Genomic DNA, 21402 nt, shown 5'->3' with positions numbered 1-21402 from the left:
TCTGCCTGAGGAGGCGGGACTGAGAAGCTCCAAACACCTCTTCAGCTAATATACAAACTTGCACAAACTGCCAAATTAGCATTTCGTGCCCATCTCTATTTAATATGATTGTGTATATTTTAAGGTAACATATAGAACCTGACTCTCTTTTCGTACCTTTATAACTGGAGGCTTTGATTATGGAGATGAGAGAGAAGGGGCTTTTTCTGCGCTGGCCGCCATACTCTGGAATGTTTTTCCATAACACCGTTTTTCTAGCACCTCCATTATCATTTCGGCATGTGTGTAAATAATTTTGCTTGCCTCTGGCTTGTTTAACATTCCAATTCATCGTGTTGTTGGGTACGGTTATTTCCTGCCTTTCCCTTAATAAATGCAAAGTGGCCCATGTGGGTCCTCTCCTTTCAAGTTTATTTTCACAATGGCCGTGTGAGGTAGGCCGGACAGAAAGGAAAATGGCTGATCCAGAGACAACCAGTGGCCAGAATCCAGTTGGGTTTTTATTCTAGAATAAGTGAAACAGTGTGAGTCATGGCAGCAAATTGGCACCAATTCCCGACATGCTGGTGGCATGTCTGGTTGAGTGTTGGTCATATGAATGAGTGCACCAACAGGGCCTGCGATTAGCAATGGCAATCACTGCAACCTACCTGATTTTGCTTACTCCAAAATGAAATCCCAGCAGGATTCTGACCAACAAAATTCACGGCTCCAAGGGGACTAGATCTGGGATCTTCAAACTCCTAGCCCTGTATGCTAACCATTGTACCACACTGTCTCTCTTTGACCACCACCCCGCAGCCATTCATTTTAGACCCTGCAGCTTGATTCAAAAACCTTTTGAGTTCTTAACGGTGTTTTGCGAGGCTGCCTCCGGATGTGTCGATTTGTTTTCGCTGGTTCTGTGTCGTGCCTCGTTCTATTGATTGATTGCGATTTTGTTGCATTATGATTTTATTATTGTCGTTACGTTTTAACTAAGTTGTACGATGCCTAGAAACGTCTTGTTTTATGAGGCATTGAAAAAGTGACAATAAATAACTAAATACCTTTGTTTCCAGGCCAAAGATGCATTCAGGCGGTGAATCTTCTCCGCAGGTGGTGGAGAGGAGACTGCTTCCCTTAGAGAGCATCTCTACCTTTCTCGGATGGGTTCACCTCACCTTGAAATGTACCTTGGTTTCCTCTTGTGGGACGCTCAGTAAGTTGGGCTGTGCCATTTCTTCCTGTTGCCTCAGTGGCCAAATTCCAGAAAGCAGGGTTAGCACTGCCAGTAGTCTACCCACAGAGAGCTGGCTGGCGAGTTTGCCTGTTTCCGTCTAAGTGGTGATTCTTTGATAGAATGGTAATAATGCCCCATCAACTCAGTTCCAACTTACGGCCCCCCTCCCAGCGTGTTTTAGGACTCAGAAGTGGTTCACCCAATCCTCCTACTGGTGGCGTTCTAGGACTTTCCCAGGTGTCAAAATACATCATACCCATAAACTGTGCATGGTCTGTTTGGATGATCTCACTGGCCCCTCTTGTGGGGGGGGGGGGCTTAGTGGGGATTTAATCTCCCTGCCTTTGACCGGTGCAGCCCAGGCTCTCCAACCCACTGAGCAACACAAGCGGGGGGAGGGGCTTCTTTGATGTGCCCGCCAGTAAAAAGCTGGCTGCTTTGTACAGAATCATCTTAAATTGGTGGGTTGGGAGCAGAGGGTTATTCTGATTATTACTTTTCAAAGAGAAAGCTGTGTTACTTTGTTCCACTGTGAAAATAAAATAAAACCAAAGGGAAAGTACTTGGTGGTTTAAAGACTAACAGATGTATGTCAGTGCAAACTTTTGTGGATTACAACCCACTTCCTTAGACCCAGGGAGTGAAATATACTAGGTTCCACCCCACTCATTTATACTTAAAGTATATGTAAACCTCTATGGCTAAATATGTCACTCCCTGGGTTTGCGGAAGTGGATTGTAAGGCTCACGCTCAAGGAAACCTTTTAGCCTTTGTAGTGCCGGAAAGAGTTGGTTGGGTAGTTCAGTGGTTGAGGAATCTGGGTGCGGAGCCCAGAGGTTGGGAGTTCGATTCCCCACTTGTGCCTCCAGGGAGAAGAGCCAGCCTGGGTAGCCTTGGGCCAGCTGCACACAGTCCCAAGGTTGCCCCTAGAGGAAGGGAAGGGTAATGCACTTCTGAGTCTTCTCTGGAAAACCCTGAAAAGGGTCACCATGAGCCTGAATTTACTTGATGCCATGTGATTATTATATTGTTATTTAGTGCCACAAAACTTTTGTTTTTGATCCTTGGGATTTGTGGCAGTGGTGGTGATGATGATGATGAAGGCTGAAGATGCTTCCTTGTGTTGCTGAAGTCAAGCCGAGGCCTTCCACAGTCCCAGAGAGCCCCCTTAGGAGACGCAGAAATTTCAGCCATGCCGACCTGGGGGTGGGTGGGGTTTCTGGTCACTTCTCTCCAGAAAAGGAACTTTTTCAAGCTGTGGTTTAGCAGAGCAGAAAGGGCATTAAATTCTCCGCTCCGGGAGGAAAGCAGGAAGCTCCCCACGACGTGCGCCGATGCCAGCTCTCCTTTTAGCCCCACTCGCTTAGACAACTTCACCGAGGCAAGTGTTAAGCGTTTGCAGATGTGAGACGCTATCTAACTGTAGCAGCTGAATCTATTTGCATTAGGAAGTAGTTGCCTTCATCTATAATTGAGACTTACCTAAGCGTATTTGCATACGTAAGTGGCCCCGGCGAGGTCTGGAGTGCGGAATTCGCTCCCTCTCCTGGAGCACAACGGAGAGGTCCTCACCGATTCAAGAGTTTCTGCAACCGTTGTCTGGGAAGAGACGGTGTTGCCTAGCGGTCTTTGAGGTGGAGACACCACTCTGAGAAGGTCCTGGCTTTTCTCAGGGTGGCTTGTTCACACGGCCAAAGCACACGGCTCGATGGGGTGCGAAAGTATCCTTTGCATGTCTCTGGCTGGGATTGAGCATCTGCAGCATCCATCGCGATTTGAGAGGCTTTGCTTCCCACGAGAGACATCAGCCCAGTCTTAGCCGAATCTCCAGATACTTGAAATGGGCAGCCCGTATTGGTCTCTCAGCCAGCGTTGCAAAGGGGCAGGGATGATGGGTGTTGTAATACAAAACATCAAAGGGGAATAGAGTTGGGGGAAGGCCGGTGTGCCCCTTTCGTTGCAAAGCCCGCAGCAAAAGTGAGGTGAAAGTTTAGCCCCCACCCCCCAGCATTGTCCAAACCATTGTGGCCTCTTTTGAAGTGTGTGTTGGAAGTTCAGCATGTCTCCAGCTTTGGCCCATCATCAGTCAGTCTCGTCATGATCGGGCTTCTATCCTGAGCTGGTTCACCCACCAGATAACAGTTTGTCTGAGATGGTTCAGAGACAGGAACATGTTAAAGGCCAGTGCTTAAAGCAGCAGACGTAAAAGAAATGATGGCCACAGTAGCCACCAAGGCAAAAATCCTTGGTCAACAAAGTGGGGGCAGTGTGGCAAATGGAATTTGTGGTGCCTGAATAAAAAAATCTTACTGCTGTCTTGTGGGTAAGATGGTGTTAGGAGAGTTCCTCTCCTTATGGAGCATCAATGCCAAGGAGATCTTAATCCTGTTTTTGGGGAACGTAGCCACATCCGACCGCTCCAGCAACAACAAAACCCAAGCCGAAGTACTTTCAAGCACTTTTATGGTGAATAAATCTAAGAGGAACGAGTTTGATTCTAGGGTGAGCTGGTTCACACCTGCTGCCCTTTCTCTCTGGCCTCCATCAGCCTCTCCATTTTCTCCCCAAGCCTCAGTCTTTTGCCACGAGAGGACGGGAGGAAGGCGCATGTTTGTATTTTTTCCCCCTGCCAATTCAGGAGCCTTGCCACGTTGGGGCTACATGTGTGACACACACCTCTGGTTTCAGGAAGGCAAATGATGGAGATGCTTTCCCCTCCTGCCGTTTGTGCGACAGAAGTCCATACCCGGCCTTCTCTCTTTTCGGACGGCTTCCCTGCCTTGAACGCTCCCTTCTCACACCTGCGGAGATCCTTCTTTCTCTGCATGTTTTGGTTTAGGGAGAAACCTCTTTGTACAGGATGCTTGCTGGTTGGCCGGGTGTGCCTTTCCCCAAACAGAAGAGAGGCGCCAGAGCAGAGAGCGGATGGGTCTATGCCTGCATGAGCTGCGCTCCTCTTAGCCTGTTGCATTTCTGCTCTTTCCAGCCCAGCGGTGAGCACCTGAGCCATCTCTGCCCTCATTTCATTTGCATCAGCGAGAGGCAGGGATGGTGCAGGAAATTTTCTCCCTCTGCTTTGTAACAACTCTTTTGGACACCGCCATGGTATCAAAGCATGGCTTCTCACTTGCACCCGGCATAGGAATTGGATGAGTGGTGGGGGACCAAGGAACTGGTCAAGCTCAGCCTCCTCCATCCCCTGGCACAGGGAGAGGGAGCTGCTTCCTGAGAAGATACATCTCAGTGGGTTGGAGCACTTGGTTGCAGAGCTAAAGGCCAGGATCTCCACTGTGCCCCCCTGGGAGAGAAGCTATCCAGGAATACCTCGCCAGCGGTTCCCAACCTTGGGTAACCCCGCTGTTCTTGAACTACAGTTCCTAGAAATCCTGGCCGGCACAGCTGGGCAGTGAAGGCTTCTGGGAGTTGTAGTCCAAGAACATCTGGGGGCCCCAAGGTTGGAAAGCACTGACCCAGAGCATGTAGGGTTGCATTCCCTGCCACGGGCACAACTCTGTGCAAGCTGTAGCTGGGATAGCTCAGTAGGTGGGAGCACGAGAGTCTGGAAGTTCAAAACTCCAGTGTGCCTCCTTGGAGCAGACCCGCGAAGATCAACATCTGGAGGAAGTATCCGTGGCTGATGTTGTCCTGAGTTGCTGTGGGGAATCTTCATGGTGGTCCCGGAGTGCCACCAGAAGGAAGAATTGGAGAACCACTTCTGAGAATCTGGTCCCTTGAAAACCCTGGCAAGTATTGCTGTAAGTCAGAATCAACTCAAGAGTACATAATGATCGTTACTTAAGCTCCGTAGCCCCCCTGACTCTTACGTAAGACCATCTCGCAACCAGCTGTGTTTTAGCAAACATCCAACAAAGAATCTTGAAAGGCTGAAATATATTTTATAGAGTTAATCCTTTTTAAATGAGCCTTCTTCATCTGATGTATTGAACGTTCTCCTTAGTTGGCCGAGAAGTTGAAAACCTGGGTTTTGGGAGACCAGGCAGGAAACAAGATGGTCGGGATGAACCGCAGTGCATTGCAGAAAGCAGATTGCGAATGACTCCACAGAGGCTTAAATGTGTGCAAAATAAACACAGTCATGATCCCCAATAACAGTAATTGCTGATGCAACACAGCTATCCTAGATATTATGCTAATGGATGCTAGTGGGGCAGGAAGCCGTTCCCTCAATCCCTCCGTGAGCGGATATGATTTTTCACACAAGGGCCTCCCTCAACGTTTATTAAGGCCAAGCAGAGACAAAACCAGGTTTCTGTAATTCCAGATCTCACGCCTCCCGCTTCAGGAGCGAGGTCTGTCTTGAAAACACAAATGAGAAGCAGAAAAGATTCCAGAAAGAAGACCGCCCTCCCTCTCTTTCATTCTCACATTTTGCAACCAGAGTTGAATTCTCAGACAGCTGTTAACATTCTGCGATGAGCTATTTTTAAATTTGCATAAATTAACGAGAACCCGGCACATTCAGGTCTGCACGGATTCAGGAGCGAGGCGGGATGCTGGAGAAGGTTTCCTCCGTGGCCGGCTCCGGAATGAGGGGTGTAGAAAGGCAAAGGAAAGCAGAGGTTAATCTGCAGATTTTTTGCAGATTTCTAGCGCGCCTGCGAAGTTGTAATCTAGACACTTTGCTCTTTTTTTTCCCCCAGCAGAAGAGAACTCTGTGCATGTTCTGGGCACTGGGTTTATTGGCTTACCGCTCTGCTTTGTCACCAAGAACACACTTCGGATTCTGCTGAGAGGTTAAGTTGGATCTTGACTGATTGATGGTCTCTGAGGTTGGGTTCGAACATCCTGCCTTCGCTTAAGTGCTTCCTCCCCTGCAGAGCAGAAGATCCAGGGATCCGGCCATGTGAGCACTTCTGCTCTGCGGGGTGGGCTTCCTGATGAACTCACCCTTCCGTTTCCATCGGCCACTGGCCTCCCTTCTTTCCCCTTTTCCGGAAATCCATTTATATTCCTCTTTTTGCCGTGAACTCAGCCTACCCCCGGGGGACATCAGCAAGGGAGGACGTTTCCTGTTTCCCTTAATGCGAAACAATTGCAGCTGCGACTCCTACCAGCCTCGCGGTTGTTAGATGCTAAAAAACGCTCTCATCAAGTGCTTTTCCGCAAGCCTCTCCATGCACCCAGGCCTTGTCTGTGAGATGCGCTCCAGTGAATGCTGATGGCGTGTTATATAGCTGGTTTGCACATGGCTCGCTCTTCACTCGATTGCACCTGAATGGCAGCTGAATGTCTGTGCTGTTGAAATCCACAACGCTCCCGATTGCGCATTCAGTCCCTCCCTTAACCTTGCAAGCCACGCTTGCATGATGAAATATGCACGTCTGAACCGGTGCCTGGAATCACAGATCAGAAGTAGACCAAGACAGCGTCAAGACCCAGCGTTGTCCTGGCTGCTCTTGTATCTCCCCTCTCCTTCCTTGCAGATTAAGTAATGTAAACCAAACCGGAGTCTCCCTTGAGGAGAGGGAAATCAGAGATAAACCTGCCAGTAGCATAATGCCCTGATGCAAATTTTGAGTGAAGCTGCACTTGAAACATTTAACTGCCTACGATTCCAGCCCTGCGTAGCTCCAGAAGGAGCAATAAGACACACGGGAAGGGCAGCCGAAGTTCTCAGAGGGCTTGTAATGTGGAAAGGTCGCATCGTGTGCGGTAGATTAGTATATCCGTGGAGGGAACAGGTATCACAGCTGGGTCCCTATCCAACTATACTCTCTAAACATCACTACCATTGCAGAAATGTTCCTTCATGTTTTTGGAATCGGGGATTATTGGGGGGGGGTCATCTGATGGACCTGTGGAACCCACTCCCATTATGTGTAGAGAGAACTGCCAGCCTGGCTAGCTTTAAAAGAGAATTAGATAAATTTGTGGAGAATAAGGTGATAAATATGACCGCCATGTGTCCTCTCCTGTATCAGAGGCAAGTTGGCTTGGGCATAAAATTTCCCAGGGCTTCCCATTGGCAACTGCAGAGCAAACAGACCTGATGAAGTTATTAGATTTTGTTGGGAGCAGAACACATGGTGTTTTAGGTCCTGTGCGCGCATCAAGTTGTCCGATTCCTTTTCATGTTGAAGACGTAACTCAGAGATGCTCTAAATGGGTCCAAGTGAGATAACAGGCCGTTTGGGTTTTATCCCATCCCTGATAAACCACACACCCCCGTTCGTCGATGGTCGTGTGAATGATAGCAGGGTTGTGGACTTGGGAGTGGACCTGCCACCCACCCCTAGATATTTTGCTGCCTGAGGTGGAACGCCGGCCTGGCACACGTCCGCAATCAGATCGAGGTGCAGTTGGGACTTGTGCAGGCCTTCCCTGAAATGAAATGGAGTCGTGCAGCAACGTGGTTGTTTGGGATGAATTAGTGAACGTGGCAGCCAATCTGGATGTCTTTAAGGTGCTATAAGGAGTCTGGTCAATGGGGCTCACGAAGAGGGAGGCAGAGATTCATAAAATACTAAGGAAAAATGCCTCCTGTGGAGGCAGCTATGACGTGTTCTGAAGAAAGAAAGGCTGAGTTGCTGAAATCCCACAGGTGGGGAGATGCATCCAGAAAGCCACCTTGCAATCATGAGGGCTAGGAGCTTGCTTTTGTTTCTTTCACAGAAAAAGAAGAGCCGTTCCTTCTCAACTCCATGCTTTCTTCTTTCAAACTTTTACTTCTAGGACGTGTCTACTCTGCGCTTCTTGATATAGCTGTGGGAGTGTTCTAGTTTTAGATTCCATGGACGGGGGAAAAAAGGTAGAGATCTTTAGCTTTTTCCAAATGCCGTGGGTTTTTGGCTCCGTGCGGTATCTCCATGGGTCCCTTCCGGGTGGGTGGATGGGATCGTGGTGTTGTTATTGTTTTAAGTTCCTAACTGTTGCTTATTTTGAGGCTGGGTGTGGTGTTTCATGGACTCCTTGTTACCCTCGCCGTCCCTCGGCTATCTGCAGGAACTTCCGAAATAGAACTTGGCCACAGCCGGGTGGAAACCCCGGGGCAGAACCTGGCACCTGGGTTGTTTTCCAGCTACTGGCGGGGGTGGTGGCGTATCTATTTTCCAGGCACTGCGCACGCCCTCAGCCACTCGCTCCGGCTATCTGTGGGACGGAAGGTTCTCGGTCGGCCTGGCCCCTTGTGGGTTGGAGAGCCATTCGCGGCGTTTGTCCATGATAACGGAAAGCTTTCCCGAAATGTTTGTGACCCTTAAAATGCTTGAATTTAAGGATGGGCCTCATTCCAATCCCCAGAATTCAGGTTGAAATGGAGGGGTGATGGGATGGGTCCCTGGGGGGGGGGGGTTGCTTTAGTAGCAGGCGCAGAGTTCATCCCTCAGACTAGATTTTTGGCTTCCCTTTAAGGCCGCCCGTCCTCCCTGGCCCTGTGAAAGCAACCCATGATCTCCCCAACGCCTCGCAGGCTTTCCTGAAGTGAGGAAGGTAGACAGCACCTTTCTCTCCCCACGGAAGACTCTAAGCCAGTGCCCATACGTTTAGGATCAGGGCCGGTTCTATCCTCAGGCCAAATTGGGTGGCCACCTCAGGTGGCAGACACTGCCCGTGTGGGGCGCGAGTGGCCACAAGGGGTGGCCATTCCAAGGCGGCTCTATTTACCCCCCAAAAGCTTGCCGCTTGGCATGGAAGGTGCTGTCCCCCCCCAACCGGTGCTGAAATATGACTTCAATCTGGTCCATTTCCATCTCTGGAATGGCCGTAGCTGCCATCTTGTCTCTCTCCTCAGGCACTGAGCTGGGGAAAGTAATTTCTTCTGGGTTGAAGCTTTCAGATTCCCTCAGCTCCCTTGGCTGGCGGCCATCCTGTGGAATCTGAAAAAAAAGGAACTTTTCCAAGTTCTGCTTGGGCGGTAAAATGCCTCAGTCTCCACGCCCAGCTGTGGAGATTTGGCCCTCCTCCTTTCCAGCGTCCTCCCTTTTTTTTCCTCAGCGAGGAAACGTGGCCAAGAATGGAAAGAGATCTGGCTGGCACTGAATTCCCAGAGGTCGAGGAAGGTGTGGCCCACATCCCAGCTCAGCTGGAAAAGGAAAACGCGGCTGCTTTTCTTGGGAGGCTTACGGTGTCTTGTCCTCTCCCTCCCCCCAACCCATCCTGCCCCCAATTCCTCTCCAGAGCTGACTCAGCTCTGGATCCATTTGGAAAGCAGGAAGTGGTTAAAGTACAGGAAAACCACAAGAAAGGGGACTTCAGGGGGGTGGGAGGGGATGGCGGAGGGAGAGGTTGCTTTCTGGATCTGGCATGGAGTGCCGGATTGAGGGAGACGTGGTGTGGGACTGACCGAGTTGTACAGCTCTGTTTTGGCAATGTGGAGAGCGGTGGCTCTCTGCCTGGATCTGAGAGCTTGCGCCTCTTGTTCAGACCTCCAACCCTCAGTGCAGGATATATTGTCTTTCCTTTCCTGGGTGGGAAAAGGTGCATTTAGATGGGATGCTCCTTGGGGCAGGGGACGGATCCTGTTAATGCAGCAAATTGTTTACAGTTGCTGGCTGACCAGGAAAGAACTCGTTGGTCTTGACTTTCTTTCTTTCTTTCTCTCAGTTTTGGGCAGCTAGCCCAATGAGTAAGTCGTCTTCGCTTTTGTTTGGCCTTGGGTTCATAGCAAGTTTTCACGCAAGGCCCTGCTCCGCAGCCTGTCCTCTAAGCTGCTGGGCTCGGCCCCTGCTCACCTTCTCACCTCCAGTCCTGCCCCTGGGCACAGTTCAAGTACCGACAGCTGCGCTTTCAAAAGCGGGCGACTCTCAAAGCACCCTGTGGGTGGAAAGAGCTGTAAAGGCCAGGCGCCAAGCACAAGAGCCAGCTCGGCCCTGCCGTTGGGTAGAGGGAGGTGGCTGCCTCCTATGGCAGTCTGTCATGGCGGTCGGTCACTCCTGGATACCCCGGCTGCGCTCTGGGGCCTACCTAAATTGAGCCTGCTGCCTCAGTCTTAGTCTGTAACCGGGGTAAAATAAGGATAAGCTCCTCGTCTGGTTAGTTCATAGACAGAAGCGGGGAGGGGGTGACCTTTGGTTTTGGCCTCAGGCGGCAAATGTTTGGGGTCAGCCCTGTCTGGAGAGAAGCTCATTTGGCTCTTGCTTGGTCGATGATCGGAGGGTTTCTTGGCAGAACCGGACTCATTTGTGCAGGTGGCTCAGCTCCTTGATCATCATTTTCATTGTTTGGGATCAGCCTTCCATTCTGGCCACAGAGGATTTGGACCGGCTGCTGATCTCTCTCCGAGGCAGCCCTTGGGAGGCCCGCAGGCGGTCCGCTGGCAGGTGTGAATACAGTGCAGGGAACAAAAGTACCCTTTGGTGAATAAAGTTATCCTTTGCCCAAGAACCGGTGAAGGAAATCGAAAAGGCGAGTATAATCCCCGGCCTCGTAAACTGACATGCTGAGTATTTGTATCTACATCACAGGTAATGCAAAATGCAACGGAATTTCCCAAAATCGCAGGGTAGCTCACGCTGATCAGGTGAGATAGGTTGAAATTTTGCCTCTTCTCTGGGTCCTGGTAGCTTGGCTGTTGTGTGGTCTTCGTACTAGCCCGCTTAGCAGGACTGTTGTAAAGATTACTGTGATAACTTAAAGGAAACGTGTTAACACCTAACTCGCTTCTCTCTCCCCCCCCTCCCTTCTCATCTCTGCTCTGATGGTCTGTTTTCTTCCTGAAGTGTTCTTCCAAAAGGACTGGAAAACATAGGCCTAGTTATTGCATGTAACCCACAAACGTTTTAGACGATAAAACTGATATTTCAGCTACATTTCATTCCAGTTCATTCTGTCTCTTAGCGTCTGACGAAGTGGACGGGGGTCCACAAAAGCTCACATTAAAATAAAATGGTGAGTTCTTTAAGCTCCCGCCACTTTTTTTTTTGGTCTTGTTTTGTTTCTTTAGATTTTGCCGGATATTTAAATGCAGGAAATATCTATTGCGGCAGGGTGGGTTAAAATCAGTGAGTTTTAAAAATCAAATTGATTTAAAGAATGGTTTAAATAATAATTTAAATAAAAAAACTGATGGTTTTGATTGCTGTCATCAAAAAAAAAATCTAATTTGGAAAAAAGTTAAATGGTGATTTAAATGGTGATGTCAATCAATTTGATTTAAATCCAATCCAATCATTTCATTTCTATACCATTCATTTCTATACCATCCCATTAGTGCCTATGCCCTATTCTGGGTGGTAAACAAGCTAAAAGCAAAACACCCAAACAGGCAATAAACCAAACAAAAATATAACACAAAATAGGAGGAACAATTCAAATGCAAAGACAGGTAGCAGAGGAAAGGAATTAACAGCACCCTCGGGCCCAACTGAATTATTTGCCTGTTTCTGAGGTATTCGGGCCGTTCATATCTGAGAGGCTGTCCCTATTTTAGGGCTGAAGCGCATGTTTTGCATTCAGAAGGTCTAGCTAACCTGCCCCGAGCAGAACGGGTGTAACGTATGAATGTCCCAGATTGTTTACCTGCGTCCCTGCGAGGCGAGCCACTCTGACTCCCAAGGGACGCCGGTGGCTGAGTGACTTACATCCCTGGGTAGCTTCATCGGGACTTGAACCCGAGCGTTCTAGGTTTAAGCCACCTCCCTTTCTGTCTGAGCGAAGGCACTTATTTTAATTATAAATCAGCCCTAGGGCTCGGCGTGCGGCGAAATCTAGACCTGCCTGTCTCTGGGGGCACATCCCAATTAGTCCGTCTTCGGTCGCTCGCCGGGAAAAAGGGGTGTGAGGCGGCAGGCCTAAATTCTGAGGTTGCTGAGAAGCCTCGGGGAGGCCAAGAAGACAAGGGCACCTTTGATCATCTGCAAAACGAAGCAGCCCGTATATTAAAACAAAAGGGGGGTGTTTTAATTGCCTTGGTTATGCTTAGGGATGGGCCAGGTGAGGGTGTCGCTTACAATCCGCAGTAACTTGGGAGTGTTGGGTCAGAAGCAAACACCACCGTTAACCTCGGGGTCGGGCGGGAAGATTAGGGTTGGGTTTAGGTGCTTTTTTGCCAGGGGATGTTTTTAATAGGAGACAAACTGGCTCGAAAAACAGCCCGGGCAGGTAAGCGCCTGACTCCTTGGGAAGCCGCCAGCCCATCCTGTCCCGTTCCCCCCCCCCCCCAGCATGGCAGGAAAGCCTGCCTTTCCAGGGAGGATGACAGCCCACACCCTGCCTGCCCAACCTGGCGTGTCGAAATACAACACCAGCCAGAGCAGTCGTTGGGCACGATGGGAGTTGTAGTCTGAAGCAGCCATTCTTAACCTGCTTTTGGCCAAGGCCATAAACGCGGCAGGAAGGAACACACAGGCTGGATCAGGATTGTGTGAGTCACTTCGAATGGGCCAGGACCCCCCTCGGGGGGTGGGGGTGGGGGGGCAGAGGGCTCCCATTGAGAATGGCTAGCCTGGTTTTGGCAAAGTCTGTTTAATGGACATATAGGTAGATCTGTTCCCTAGTTATCTTCAGGTAAGACTACTTTGATACTCACTGAGCATCCTCCTTTTTTTAAGGCATGTAAAACAATGCAAGGAGTGGAGAAAGTAGAGGGAATGTACGACAAAAACAAAAATAACAAATGTATTTGTTTATTAAACTTTAAAATTGCCACATCAATTCGTGGTAAACACTACTCACTTGACATCCAATATGAAGAGTTATTGTACTTTAAGGACTAATATATTTATTTCATTGTAAAGAGGGCTGCGGCCCACATCCCACCTTTGCACAGAGTGAAATATTCAGCTGCTGGTTTATATACAACATAGTTAATGGATGTAAACCTGACCACGAGTACTGTATTGTGTATAAAACTCATGTGTCTGAAGAGGTGGGTTCTAATCCATGAAAGCTTGCATGGAAATAAACCTCTTAGTCTTTAGGTGCCACAAGATCTTGATTTTTCATTTTGGGCGGGTGGGTGTTTTCTTTTATATATATATAAAAGAAGGGCCTTTCCCCTCCTCGTCTTTCATGAGAATACCATCTAGCAGGGTCCCCCCCACACCACCTAGAACTGAGTGGCGGGGTATGACTTGCAGAGAAAGGCCATTGAGAAGGCTCTGTGTTCAACAGTGGAATTCCCTGCCACAAGATAAATCGCTGCTTGCCACTGGCTGAGCTTGAAATGGGGATTTAGATTAGGCAGATTTATGGAGGTTGGGGCCATCCATGGCTGTTAGTCAGGATGGGTGTACGTCATCACGGAGTACTGAGGTGCAGGGTGTTAACTGCATTTATGCCCTGCTTTTAGGCATTCTGTAATGTTGGCCACAAAATAAACAAAATGCTCAACTAACTCTTGGCTGTTTGACATGATCCTTGGTTGCTCCTTTCTCTGTTTTCCCTGTTGCAGGCATGATTTAAAATGCACTGGGTTTAGATCTCAAGTCTGTTATCGGGTTGAGGCTAGGTTTGACTTCGCTTCCTCTATTTTTTAATTATTATTATTTTAATCTGTGGAGGTTGGTGGGGCCTTGAAGCGTCAGATCCCAGGAAGGGACATGCGGCTGGTGGGAGCAGGGATAGGAAATGGTTATATATATATATATTGGCCAGCTGAGGGATTTGGGGAGTTGTAGTCAAAAAAGTTATATCCACCCCCCCCCAAAAAAGTTCTGGGTGGTCGTTGTTGCCTATGAGAATGAACAACAGTTTCAAACTTGATGGAGAAATCTCGGCTGCCAGAAGGCCTGGGATTGTCTTTCCGAGAACAGAAATTAGCTGTCTTGACCGGGGCAATGTTCCTGGATTTATAAGGACATGGGATGAAATAGTGTACAATTACCTGGCGGGTTGATTCTCCGCCGGGTCACTCAATTCCTTTTTCTATCAAGAGTTTTGAGGGTCCGCTCATAATAGAGTCAAAGAGAGACAGTATCTCATTTTCCTCTTTGCTTTAAGAGAGGGTCGGTTGCTCCGCTTTTGATTCCGAAGGGCAGCGCTTAGCGAGAGCCCCATCTGTACGGCTCATTGCGTCGTTTTGCAAGCTGGCATTGTTGGCTGATGTGAGAAATGAGGAAGAGCCAGCCTCGTGTCGTGGTTATAGCACGGTAGGGCGCAAATACCCATGTGGCTTGTAGGGGGACATCAGTCACACACACTCCGCTTGAACTACCTCACAAGAGTTGTTGTTTGGCAGTTCAAGTGGAATAGGAAGGAACCCCATAAGATGCCACCTTAGGCTCAGCGGAGGTAACAGTCAAATTCCGCCCAGTTAGAGCTGCTCTACGTGTCAGCAAATCTTGCATCTCCAGAGTTTTAGTAGTCTGCCAGAAACAACTTAACACATACTTCCTGGCTTGTGTGAATGGATGGACTCGAGGCTGTGAATTAGCCTCATTCCTGAATTCGCATGTGGAGCTTGTGAATCAGAACAGAGCAGGAAGGATATTCTACAGACATTCCCAAGGATAGCACCTGAAGAAATAAAACACATCGTTTCCAGAGTTGTGGCCGATGTGAATCTGCGCAAGCATTTTAACAAGAAACAGAGAACAGAACAAAAGAAAAAGAAAGGTGCATGGAATAAAATAAATGTTATGGTGCAGAGTTTAAAGAACTGCAAACTTTGCAGATCCTGTAGGATTGGAAAGTGCTCAAATATCATGTTTCTGGTTGTTGTGTCACTTTTGTCACAATGTCCAAATATGAACAGGATTTTACCCCCATGCTTGGTATGCATGTGAACCTTTGACATTCCCCCCCCCATGCATGTTTCCCTCTAGAAACCTCAGCTGCAGTGACACTTAACTAATTTTAGATCCTGAACTGAGTTCCAAACCAGATTTAAGACTCAAATCAGTTTTTTATTTGGTTATTGTTGATGGGGCCATACAGACATGGCGAAAAACTGCAGGATCCTTTTCCAAGAGGCAAAGGTGGTCTTCATCTGGCTTCAACAACGGAAACAAAAGCGTAGGGGCACCTCTGTTTCACCAGGAATGTTTGCGGTGTCCTTTGCTTTCTTAGGTGCAAGAACACACACGCTAGTGTCTGGGAAAACCGATTGCAAAGCACAAAAACCTGCTTTTGTGTTTCTCTTCTTGATGATCCTCCAGGTGGGAGTGATCAGCCCGTAGGATAAAAAGACATCGCCCTGCAAGTTTGGGCAGAGCAAGGATATTAATGCCTTCAGTTAAATAATGGTCAAGTATGTTTTAAAAAGAGCTCTTCCCTTTCATGCAGTAGGTAGTACAAGTGGTGCCCAGCATAGCGATGATAATCCATTCCGAAAAAATCAGCGCTATGTGGATTTGTCGTTATGCGGGGCAAAAAAGCCCATAGGAACGCATTAAAACACATTTAATGCGTTCCTATGGGCACAAAACTCACCGTCATGCAGAAATCCTCCATGCGGCCGCCATTTTCCCTGCCTGGTAAGCGAGGATAGGGCGCGAAAACACAGCGGGCAGCCATTTTCTTTACCCGGTGGCCATTTTGGAACAGCCGATCAGCTGTTGGAAAAACATCATTATGCGATCATCGGTAAGCGAAACAGCTTACCGATCATCGCAAAGCGATGTTTTCCCATTTAAAACATTATGTTTTTAAAAACTCAATCGCTATGCAGATTTGTCGTTAAATAAATCGCTCGTTATGCGGGGCACCACTGTATTTGAAAATAAAGCACTGTTCGTTATCAATAGGTTTAACATTCATGCAAAATAAGAAAAAAACACAATGACTTTAATGTTGTTGTGAAACAATAACATTCACTTTTGCAATGGTTGATCATTGTCTCTTCCAACTCCTCACAATAGCAGGTAGTTGGAGCCATGGGTTTCTGGTATTTTTAGCAGGCTTTCTCCGGGATAATGGAACAGATTTTATTTTATTTTATTTACATTTCTATCCCGCCCAACAAGGAGCGAGGTTCCTACTCTGGACAGCTAACAGTCCGGCAACACAGTCATAGACAATAACGATAAAAACAATTTTACCGCACTTAGCTTTGTGCGTTGGCGCTTAACTTTCCAGACTGTTCCTCAAAACTGTCCTGTCGTGGTTCCTCTCGAGGTCTAAGGAATGGCAGTCAGGATTTGTGGCAAAGGAAGGCCCACTTTGTGGGATCCCCTTTCTTTCCTGCCACAACTTGGTCCGTCTATCCAGCGGGTCCTCTTCTCTTGGGTGGTAGAGAGGGAGCTGCTCTGAAGAGTTGAAAGCATAACATTGCTTGGAAAAGTTCGTTTTTCTTTTGTTTTGGACTACAACTCCCAGAATCGCCAGGTCAGGCTGAGTGGTGGAGTCCAGAAGGGTCATTCTTCGAAGTTCAGAAATGTGAACATCCTTGTGTTGTTTTGATTGGCCTCGCTTTTACCTCTGTTCAGTCAGAATGTGTATGGGATTTTTGTATTATTTCCAAAAATCTGTTCAAGCAGAGGCTATTGTAGATATATATTTTTAATGGGGGGAAAAAGCACTGGCATTTTATATCCATGGTAGCAACCCCCCGCCCGCCCCCCCCCAAAAAAACCCTGTTTCCAACTCTTTGAGAGATGGGATTGCTTGATTTCATCCTGAGAACCACAGAGGCCCGCCTTGCGCATTTTACAACTTCATTGCGTAACTGAGCATCAAAGTACTTGGAATTTTCCCTGGCAAGGTGATGTGGCTTTCGTGGGGGGAACCCCCTTGTCTTTCCTTAGCATGGTGTGACGTGTACACACCATCACCTGCTTTTCCCAGCATCCAAAGTCCCCTGCCTGGAAACCGGCTTCCGCCACTGAATCTTGGCAAACCTTGAATCACGTTGAGATCTGGAAGGGGACGCATGATCGGCCCTGGGCGCCTTAGCCGCCCGTTCCTTTTTATAAACGTGGCCAAGTATATTGAAGTGGCTTTCCGGCTTGGAAACTTGTCTCTTGATATAGAAAAATTGTCTCTGGATATAGATCCACGGGAAGTGAGATTTTGAAATGGAGCGAGGGGGTGGGTGTGTGCACATTCGGGATGTGGGGGTGGCGCGCTCTCATTTCCAGCCCCTGTTGCTCACAGACTGAATCACCCTCCGTGTCCTTGAGCCTCATGGTTGGATCCTGATACCTGAAATGGAAACTCCCTCAATGGTGCTTTTGTTCTGTTTTGGGCCCCTTTCCTTCCTTCCCCATGCTCCCCCCACCCCCGACACACATCATTCTGACTTTCCTCATTCATAATTGATGCAGGCGTAACCTTAGTCGAGCGAACCTAACCAGTTTCCTCTCATTGTTGCCAGCCCCCCCCCCGACGGCTGAGGGCGGGAGAGACCACGGCCGCGGAAGCATCCTCCTCCTTCTCCGAAGGCAGCCAGCGTTCGTCCCGGCCCCTTCTCGGCTTTCCAGCAGGAGCTTCGGACCTTGGTCAGCATGGCCGCTGGGCCAGCCCTCGGCGTGTGTCTTCTCGCCTCTGTGGTTCTGAGTGTGGACGCCTCCTCGGTCAGCAGCTGGTGGAATCTGGTGCCCAGGAAAACAGTACCCTATAGCGGTGAGTGGAGTTCTCTCTTTCGCCCGAACCATGGAGATGGATTGCCTGGAAGGTGGCTGTTGTGCGTTTGAAAAAGAAAAGAGGAAACGAGAACTTCAGGGCTAGGAATGGGAATGGTGGAAGCGAGAGTAAAATGAAAGACTGTGTTTGTAGCTCAGAACTTCCTGCTCTGCTCATACCTGTATCCTGTGTATTCCGACGTGCCATGTTTCTTGTTTTCCACTGTTCCACTTCGGGATAAGATTCCCAGCCAAATGTAGATGGAAAAGTCAAGAAATGGATCACAGGATGCAGTCAGAAAGTGCCACGGGCCTGCGTTGGATTGTACAGGAAAGGGTCACTTTACTGGGAAAAATCTGCTGGACAGCTCAGAGGTTTAAGGCCTGTGGGCTGCGGAGCCAGAGGTTGGGAGTTCGATTCCCCCACTGGGCCTCTCCGAGAGGGGCTGGACTCAGTGATGATCCAGAGGGCCCCTTCCAGCTTTGCCCTCTCGGAGCTTATGGGAAGGCTGACAGCTCTGCAGAAATAAGCACAGACGGTCCCAAGTGGGAAGAAGCCGTTTGTGAGCCTATCTTACCTGCTTGGAATGAGTAATATGAAGTCCTGTCCTTTCGTTTCCTCTTTTGCTCTAAATATTTATAAGTCGCATTGGGTTTGCAATGAATCCACTTAGTTTTGATTGTTTAAACATGGCGAGAGTCCCGCTGTTTAGTCACACCGGTGTAAATGCGCTGTTGTGAATGGCAACCATAAATTGCCAGCAGTTAACAAGATGCTCATTCTATCCGTTCTTGCTCTCCAGCACGCATTGCCAGTGCACATTGAGGCATACAAGCGACGGTTTTCTAGCTAGCATTTTGACAGTGCAGTTTATGCTTTGGACCATAAGTCGGAGTAACTAAGCAGTAGGATTCAGGCCCGTTCTGTTTTTTCAGGCAGTGATATTTTGCTGTCAAGTTTCTAGTCCTCTCTACGGTGGTGATAAAGTCTTTTTCAAAGTTGCCTGAAATAGATGCTAATTGAGGGATCAGTGTCGAGTGGTTCCCTCTTAAATGCATCTTCACTTCTCCAATTCCAGCCCCGATGCAGATTTTTGAAGAGCCCAATTAAGGCTTTTCAGATTTGAAATGCTTTGACAGCTGGCATCACTCTTCACCGTCTTCCCCGAATAAGTGCAGGGTTGTGTACGCTGTTTTCATTAAAAGGTTGTTCTAGGTATGCTAATGATATCCAAAAGAGCTATCGTCCTTGAGCTAATAATTCATATTTCCCCCCAGGGATTCATAGAGCTCAGCACGTTCTGTCATTGTTGCCTTGAACCAAGTGTCAGGGGAGGCTGAGCTGATATCATTTTTTGGACACCTAGGCTAAGTCTACCGGCATCATCCTGTGCTTTTACCCATTGAGGCTCATGCCTGCAATGGTCCCTAACAGGATGTAAGCAAGTCAAAAACTTGTGAAAGTTGCTTTTTTAAAAAAAATATCAAGGCTCCACAATTCCCCCAACCAGCGTGGCTCCCTGTGAGATTCTGGCCGTTCAAAAACCTTCCTTAAGCTCTAGCCAAAGCTATACATTTAGAAGTCCGGGTGCCCATCAAGGCAGACTCCATAGCCACGTGCATCTGTAATGGAAAGTCCAGAGACGTTTGTCATTGGGTCTGGCCAATTAAAAAGAGAGAGAGAGAGAGCAGGTCTTTTGTTACAGTAATGGCTCTTAATTGCTTGTTCTAGGCCAACCTAGGGGGGAAAGGAATTAGATGGGTGGGAAATGTTGTCAAAACCACAGCTACTCAGAAAGTCAACCTAAGCCATCTGGCTGGTCGGCCTTGTATACTGGTGCAGGTTCTTCGCGAGACACAATCAGCTCCTGCTCTACCCTCACACTCAGGAGGAGGGAAGTGAAGGAGGAGAAGGATGATGGGCTGAGGCAATGCCTGGAGTTTCCGCCCAGTGGAAAGTGATCTAACCAGAATGTCATCCTCTCAGCCAGGAGTCAGAACCAGCTTGGTGATGGGGGGGGGAATAATGTCTTAGCAAGCAGATTTTTGCTATATTGGGCAAAAGACTTGGCACCAGCCATCCTTGCCCTGCAGTGATCGACGAGGGTGTTTGGTCTGTTTGCTGGGCTCTCCTCTGGAGAAATCCGGCTCCTTAAGAGCTTCTGAGATGCTGTTCTCCTTCACCGCTTCTTTGGCAACCTTGTCCCACGTGTTTTCCTCTACTCGCTTTGTTTATACGCCTTGGCACGGGTGCCCAAAATGATACCAGCTCAGCCTGTCCTGAAACTTGGCTCACAGCAAGGATAACAAGAGAGGGTTTAACCCTACCTATTGTTGCGATATCTCTGCCTCTTGACATGTTGGTTGACTGTTATTTTGTGTTTTATTTTTGCTTACACGTGTTGTTTTTCATTGACTGTAAACTCCCCAGTTTGCACTAATGGGGTGGTTTACAAATTTAAGAAGCAAACAGACAAACGAATGTTACTCTGGCTTAGCATCTAATAAGGAAGTCTTTGTCCCTGATTTCCTTGTTGTTGTTGTTGTTGATGATGATGATGAATGGACCACACGGGGTAGAGCCCAACCAGGTTGGGCTGAGAGTCTGCTTGTATCTGAATACCTCAATTTGGTCTCAGGATGTCTTCAAGGAACTTGCCTGAAGGTCTTCTTGATGTCCCATTTGAGAGGACCGCACCTCTAAGGGCTGTGTGCGAATCAGGCTTTCTGGCCGTGAGGGAGGCGCTGCTGATGCAGTGTGTGCATCAGACGTAGTCAACCTCCCTCTCTTCCTTCAAATGCATTTGGCTGCCAGCCCTTTGCTCTCAGAGCCACCTGTAAAAGTTGCTTTTTCTCTCTCCATTGACAGCCACCATACTCCCAAGGAGTTCTGGGAGAGCTCATCCAAAATGTAACTTTTTTAAAGCTTTGAGCCTAGTTAGGCTCAATCGGGTGATCCACACGCATGCATTGCTCTCTCTTGCGCGCTCTCTCTCTCTCTCCAACTCCCTCTGTCCTTGCTTTTGCTGATTTCTTAAATTTGCTGCTCTTTTTCCTTCCCGTTGGGGAGATTTCAGCGGTCAATGGAAAGATTTAAATTGTAAACTCTTTGCGGCAGAGACCTGCATCCTTTGCTTACTTTATTCTGTAATGCTACATGGATAGAGATGATGTTCGGTCATAATCCATTAACAGAGTCCTTCTGCTTTGAAGAAGTCTGAGAAACCCAGGTAGAGGAGAAGGGAAAGCAAACCACCACCCCCCTTTGCTGCCCTCGTTCTTCTGTGCCTTGGGCCAGGATTATCATTGGAGCAAACCTTTAATCGCAAGGCTGGTCCCGGCTCCCAGATCCGCCTTTGGACAATTATTGCTTTGCTTCCCTCCCACCCACCCCCTTTCTCTCTGGTCTCGGTGGCGTGGGCTGGAAGGAGAGTGGGATCCTTAAAATTCACAAATGGCACTGAGTTAAGAAGCATCCGTGGAGATGAGGACTGGAAAATTACCCAGGGTGAAACTTGATGACCTAATGGACTGGAGTAACGGAAACGCGGTGGAAAATAATAGGTCTGTGTGTAAGGAGATGCTTTCGGGGGCTGGAATTAGCTTTGAATCTGCCAGGGACCCGTCATGCACAAATGACAGTGGCCGCAAGAGACTCTGGTCAGGGTTTCAAGTGGGGTGGGGTGGGGATCAAGCCCTCTCTTAATCTGAAAACAGCTCTT

At 48.4% G+C, this 21402-nt stretch overlaps 1 protein-coding gene across 1 annotated transcript in view; it reads left to right on the top strand.

The window, feature by feature from the left end:
- SEMA4C (semaphorin 4C) overlaps nucleotides 1-21402 on the top strand; it is a 56572-nt gene that overhangs the window by 6940 nt on the left and 28230 nt on the right. The window contains exon 2 of the mRNA XM_072979140.2: nucleotides 17434-17681. Within this exon, the coding sequence (XP_072835241.2) occupies nucleotides 17564-17681 (118 nt within the window). The 5' untranslated portion in view covers nucleotides 17434-17563. The remainder of the gene's footprint in view (nucleotides 1-17433; nucleotides 17682-21402) is intronic.

Source organism: Pogona vitticeps, chromosome 8 (assembly GCF_051106095.1).
Source record: "Pogona vitticeps strain Pit_001003342236 chromosome 8, PviZW2.1, whole genome shotgun sequence".
In the NCBI taxonomy this organism is placed as follows: domain Eukaryota; kingdom Metazoa; phylum Chordata; class Lepidosauria; order Squamata; family Agamidae; genus Pogona; species Pogona vitticeps.
Note: the sequence above shows the minus strand (reverse complement) of the source record. Positions and strands in the feature narration are given on the sequence as shown.